This window comes from Nicrophorus vespilloides, unplaced genomic scaffold (genome assembly GCF_001412225.1).
Source record: "Nicrophorus vespilloides isolate i.1.1-1 unplaced genomic scaffold, Nicve_v1.0, whole genome shotgun sequence".
NCBI lineage: Eukaryota > Metazoa > Arthropoda > Insecta > Coleoptera > Silphidae > Nicrophorus > Nicrophorus vespilloides.
Window position 1 is genome coordinate 78,873 of NW_017095903.1, and position 6,134 is coordinate 85,006.

General features: G+C 37.4%; 4 protein-coding genes across 53 annotated transcripts in view; 2 read left to right on the plus strand and 2 right to left on the minus strand.

Moving 5' to 3' along the window:
• The window catches only part of LOC108568273 (Down syndrome cell adhesion molecule-like protein Dscam2), a 50,219-nt gene extending 49,953 nt beyond the window's left edge, over window positions 1–266 (plus strand). For all 50 annotated transcript variants that reach the window (XM_017929524.1, XM_017929533.1, XM_017929543.1 and 47 more), the window contains one exon: window positions 4–266. In XM_017929524.1, coding sequence (XP_017785013.1) covers window positions 4–64 — 61 coding nt within the window. In that variant the 3' untranslated portion in view covers window positions 65–266. The remainder of the gene's footprint in view (window positions 1–3) is intronic.
• A 2,758-nt stretch (window positions 267–3,024) lies between these two features.
• Window positions 3,025–3,990, minus strand: LOC108568593 (splicing factor 3B subunit 6-like protein). Its single transcript, XM_017929781.1, has 2 exons — window positions 3,698–3,990; window positions 3,025–3,628 (listed from the first exon to the last, which is right to left on the minus strand). The coding sequence occupies exons 1-2, from the start codon at window positions 3,725–3,727 to the stop codon at window positions 3,278–3,280; spliced, it is 381 nt and encodes a 126-aa protein (XP_017785270.1). The 5' UTR covers window positions 3,728–3,990; the 3' UTR covers window positions 3,025–3,277.
• A 293-nt stretch (window positions 3,991–4,283) lies between these two features.
• LOC108568577 lies at window positions 4,284–5,230 on the plus strand. The gene is made up of 3 exons (XM_017929758.1): window positions 4,284–4,692; window positions 4,752–4,885; window positions 4,953–5,230. The coding sequence occupies exons 1-3, from the start codon at window positions 4,536–4,538 to the stop codon at window positions 5,202–5,204; spliced, it is 543 nt and encodes a 180-aa protein (XP_017785247.1). The 5' UTR covers window positions 4,284–4,535; the 3' UTR covers window positions 5,205–5,230.
• On the minus strand, window positions 5,220–5,891 carry LOC108568586 (NADH dehydrogenase [ubiquinone] 1 beta subcomplex subunit 11, mitochondrial). Its single transcript, XM_017929769.1, has one exon. The coding sequence runs from the start codon at window positions 5,756–5,758 to the stop codon at window positions 5,309–5,311; it is 450 nt and encodes a 149-aa protein (XP_017785258.1). The 5' UTR covers window positions 5,759–5,891; the 3' UTR covers window positions 5,220–5,308.
• Window positions 5,892–6,134: the final 243 nt, after the last annotated feature.

Consider the following 6,134-nt stretch of genomic DNA (forward strand, 5'->3'; position numbering starts at 1 on the left):
CAGAAATGAAATCCCAGGGCAAACAAACGGGGGACTCACAACCTACGATACTGTGGCAGTGTAATCTGTAAACGACCATCGCTGCTATCACTATGACGACGACGACAACTGCAGACGACACCGATCGAATGAATTTGGACGACGACGACGACGACGACTATACTCTGATCCGATCTGATATCTATATATGATTGGATAAAAGCATTTGTTTTCTTTTTTATCGCATTTTTTGTTTGTTTCTTTGTTTTGATTTACTACTGTAATTAGTTTCTGTTTTTTTTTTAATTAATGATTATTATTATTAGTAAACATTGCGGAAGAACGTATAGGAGGAGGAGGAAAGAAAGAAAAAAGGCAGACGCATCGGTCCAGTTCGATCCATCACATATTTTCGCTTTGACCAAAAAGAAAACGAAACAAAATTATTCTTTTTTTTTTGTTTCTTTGTTTACGTAATCTAATCGTTGTGAGACTGAATTTTTCTACTAACACACACATCTATTAGCTTTAGTCGCTCACTGATTTATTGATCTATTGTATATTTGTTTAATTTAATTTCTCGTGAATTTTGCGTGCGTTTTCAAATCGCTTTATCGCACGCTTCGATCGGCTGGACCGCGACCGCGGGAAGAAGAAGAGACGAGGAACGCATCGGCGGCGTCGTCGCCTAGCAACTATTGTTTATTAAGGGCCACGGTTGCCAGGCGACACAAAGATTGTATACGGGGATGTTGGATTCACGGTTTATGATGATGATGATGATTGGGCTCAATGTGTCTTGTGATATTTTGAGGATTGTGAGATTGTTTTTTTATTATTATTACTACAATTATCATTATTTTCTTTTCTTATTTGTTTGGTTAGCTTAGAGTGCGTTTTTCTTTTTTGAGGCTTTATTTCGATTATATTATATGATATATATATATATTTATATGTGTGTGCGTGTGTGTATATTGTTTTTGTTTATTTCATTTGTTTTTTCTTTAATTGTTTTCTGTGCGTTTTGTGGATGCGGGAGGTTCGGTTTTTTATTAGATGCTAATAATATTTTTATTTTCGCTTGATGATGATGATGCTGATGACGGTGGAAGTGTGTTTCAAAGGTTGTGTCCGCCCGCATCCGTAGACAACTAGTGCTTAGCTTTTAATCTATATATAAATACATATATAAATATATTAATTATTATATTCAGAAACGGAAACGGATAGAAGAAGAAGAAGAAAAGATTATGATATGACGTTGGAAAAAGAGAAAAATTAAAACGTAAAATTTAAACTTAAATTAGCAAAGTTTCATGGAGATTATTAAAAAAGTAATTGAAATCTATATATTATAATATAAATCTATATATCTAATTCTTTGATATTTAGCTAAAACAAACTTTCAACTACAAATACTATATATACATACATATATATAATCTATATACTAATTCAACTATACGACTTATTACGATATACATATTATATATTCTTTTGTTTTACGTCGATTTCAGAAAGAGAGCGTTAGAGATCACTTATATCACTTGTTTTGCTTTCGATTTTGCTCCCAAAGATATTTAAACTCATATTCGATGCAAATCTATTACTAATTAATACGTAATCAATATTTTTCTCTTTTCATCTCTCGCTCACTTTGTCGACGTATTTCTTTATTACTGTGTGTGTGCGTGCGTGAGTGCGTGTTGCATTTCGATATTATATAAATAATCAAATGTGCGAACGTTTTCGATTGGCCGTTGTCGCCGCCACCATAGACGCCAGCCATCCTCGATCTTTCAATTCTATTGATTCAATTTTCATTCTTCAGGTGTTTCAAAATAAAACAAAAACAACAACAATGGTGGAGGCGCCGGGCCAATAGAAAATTCGTCGCTATAACGACGACGTAAACAATTCAGGGCAGTGTTAGCCCATATTTTAACGCTTCTTAAACGTACATATATATATATGTACTATTATTACTATTTCTACTACTAATACCATAAATAACAAACACCACCACCACCACTATTATTATTACTACTACTACTATTATTGTACTACCTATTGTTGCGGCTCGCATTTGTAGCGTATATATTATGTAAGTTTGTAGCGGTTTACGATTTTAGATGTTTAAACGTATATATTCTATAATATTAATAACAATACAAGCATATAAATGTAATCATATTCAAATTGGCTATGTACACAATAACATGATAATGCATGGGAAAAGCCTGGATTTTTCGTGGTGAGGAAAGGAGGAAGAGCAGCAGCTGTAGGAGAAGTGAAAGATAAACCAAAAACCGAAGGGAGGAGCAGTTCCTAGATCCATCCATCCCTTCTTACTTAAAACAAAACAAAACATCGTTATCAATGATGAATGGTTGATGGAGAAGAGAAGGAGGGAGGAAGGATAGTTCATAAAAGCTAGTCATGGATTTTGGATTAAGTAAAGCCATAAACAAACAACCAACACCATCACCACTACCACCACCCAATGAGCTGTTCCTAAATGTATTATTCTATGTGTGCTAAATATATTTAAAGAAACAAACAGAAAAAGTATAGTGTGCACCCACCCATATTATGTGTATATATACAAATGTATGTGTGCACACCTACTTTATCTTTCAATTTATTATATTGTTCATCACTCGTCCCCCCTTCCACCGTTTCCCCTACAATTTTTATACGTATTTTATACACATTTTAAGTGTTTGTGATTCGTCCATTTCCTATGTATGTGCTGAACTTTTATAAGTAATTACTTATCACTTGTCTTCTTAATGATCATTTCTTTGAATTGAAAACCATTCAAACATTAAAAACGTAACAGAAAGTTAACATTTTTTATACAAATTCCTCATTAAAGCATGCATTTTATACCTTCTTTTATTTTCTGTTCCCATAAGAAACCCCCCAATAAAAACAAAACTTTAAAATATCTCTTTGTAATTTTATTATTAATCACATACACAAACTTTTTAAAAAAATTCGTCAAAGTAAGTAACCATGGTGATAAAATAATGCTTAGCAACAGGTATATTTAATTAAGGAAACAAAAGAAGTACAAATACAATATTGAGATTTATTATTGAAATGAATGTATGTACAAATAATGTTCATCGTCATCATCATCAATTAATTATGTTTATTATTTATGTTGGATGAGCTGAAAAGAATGTGAATTATATCCCATTTGGCATCATGACATCGGAACCATCAGTATGTACTTGAGTGTATCACAGATGTGTCCACCTCTCCTGTTCGTTATCACATCACCATATGATCATCATCGTCTCAGTTCCTCAGTGGAAATGCCATATTTGGATTTCATCTTGTCGATCTCCTCCTGCTTCTTCTCCAGGTCAGTCTTTTTGAAGGCCTTGCTCGCCTGGTAGTAGAGGACGACCAGGTAACGATTGCAAACGTTGAAACCGGACAAGTGATCGCAAGCGTTCTTCGCGTCGAATATATCTTCGTACACGACGAAAGCGGTGCCCCTGGTGTCCGGGGTGTTGCCGACGCGGATCTGCCTTATTGCACCGTACTTTCCGAATATATCGTACATCTCCTCCGCGGAGATCTTGTAAGGAAGATTGCGTATGTACAGGATCCTGTTGATCTCTGGAGGCAGCCTCACCTGAACAACAACACACACACACACATTAGATACAACATTACATTAGAGCTGATGATAAAAACTACTTACGTTCGCCTTCCTTTGCATCGCTAAAGCCATTTTTTTGATATTTTATAAACAAGCACCAAACCAAACAACACTTTTAATCTGCTGCTCACTGCTGCTGTCACAGAAGAAGAAACACAGGTTATGTTCACGTAAACAACGTTTTTATTGTGTATTCAGAGCAGTGCAAAGTTCTGCCAACCGTTTTACAATGTTACCACCACCACCACACATTGTCGATATAATATGAATATGACATAACCTAGAATAAGTAGACTGCAGTAATTTGTGTAAATACACATATTTTGTTTAGTTTATTTGCGATGTCTTTGGCGTCCAAGGTAACATTGGGTGCGTCCTGTGCCGTTTCCCTTTCTATAGTCGGTTACGTTCACTACAAGCAGCAGTTCGATAGGTTTGTTCTCTCGAATTAGATGAATAATATGTAATGTTGTTGATTATCATATGAACCACAGGGAGAAGTTGCACGAGGGCGTCATCAGGGACGTTGAGAGACAGCAGAGGCGAAAGGCAGAGAACCTCTACACCTTGCAGCAGCAGATCGACATAACCAAGGAGATCAAAAGAAGCGAAACCAGCATTAATGCAAGCTGATTGATGCACACAACTGTGTGTGTGCGTTTGTGAGTTCTAGATACTAGATATTTTTTAGGTCTACACTTTCTTTAGTCTATACTATATTTAACTGCAATGTAAATAAATGCAATGACTATCGTCACATGGTGGATGTGTGTGTGTTCTCTTACTTTACTTGGAACATATCATCAATTATTTGATTACCTAAGCAGGCGGTGCAACTGTGCAATTCATCAATTTAACATTGAAATCTAAAAAAAAAATAATGCTGATTCGCCGTTTCAAACGTGTTCACGATGTTGCAAATCATATATTTGATCGTATTGCTATTGTTGCAACGAGTAGAGAAATGCACGGCAAATTCTCGATCTTGTTTATTGTGCTGGGAATGCTTTGCATCTCCCATCAGCTCTTCGATAATGGTAATGGTGTTGTTTTATATTGTATCCTGCAGTAAATTAATGATGATGACTTCTTGCAGAAATTAATTTAGAATGCGAAGGAAAGAGGATATACGAAAACGTTACTCTGACCGCCTACTATCCGGATTTCGACGATGAGGATCACGAGAGCGGTTACCATGACAAAGAGGGAAACGCTCTGAAAACGCTGCAGGTAACATATTATAACTATGGAAACGAACAGTGAACGAGAGAGAGAGATGCTGACGAATCAATTTCAGGATTTCGTCGATGACCGTAATCAGTACGTGACCGTTGCCATGGATCCCAATTTAAATATTCCGTATGGAAGCGCGATCTGCATACCGGAACTGAACAAGCATTTCGGACATCGCATCCGTTTCCGAGTCTGCGACTCGAGCAGCGATCTCCTCGGAACCGGATACGGAAGGGCGGACATTTGCGTACGCTCAGAGGTGGACAGCTACGATATCAACGTCAACAGACGGGCCGCCACCCTCTTTTTCGAATAAACAACAACAAAAAGATTATCTTGTCATCTACGATTAAATACTTTTTTTATTTAATATATATATATACATTATTTTAACGCAATCAACTAGAGAATTGGATCCATTTAGATGATGATCTCTGTGTCTCCCAGCTCTTCGTCTGTTGGCAACACAATATTGCTTGGATCTATTAGATCCTTGCAGATGGCAGGTAGACCTGCAGCTTCTCTCCTCTGCAGCTCCAGGAAAGCCTCACGCTGAGACCAATCCCTCAGGTTGTAGTCAGGAAGATACATGAAATAGTAACCGCCAAGCACCAGACAACCTGTGACACTGATGAACATGATCGAGTGTAGGGCATTCCGGTCGGCCTCTTTGCTCTTGTGATCGAAACCGTAGCTGACCCAGTTCTTCCTCTTCGGGATGGTAGCTTGTGATGCATCCTGAGACTTGCAGGCTGCCTCTGCAACATTCACGGTGTCGCTGTTCTTCTTCGACGTAGAAATGAAACGTCTGTTTCCGTTGGAGATGGCCCTCCTCAGTGCCACCATCTGGAATCTCATTACTCCGGACATTCTCGCAGCCCCCAAAACAAAGCCACTTGCGCAAAATACAATGCAGACGAACAATTTACAATTCCGAACCGTTTAGGTTATGTTCTCCGTTATGTCACTGCTGCTGCTAATGTCAGATGGCAGGGGAACCAACCGAAATTATTGGAAGGCAACTGACTAGCTATGGTCAGCTATAGTCGCCTGTATCGCCGAAAATCTAATACGAAAGGTCGTTAGTTCGATTCCCAAAAACCAACAACAAGACCAAAAGATAATTACATTTCGATATAGTCGGGATTTTGATTCGTACTTTTTTCTAGTGTTTTCGGTTTTTCTAATTACATCATCGACAACTCGAATGAAAGCTGAATATCTCACCTTTCCAACGCGCCTATAT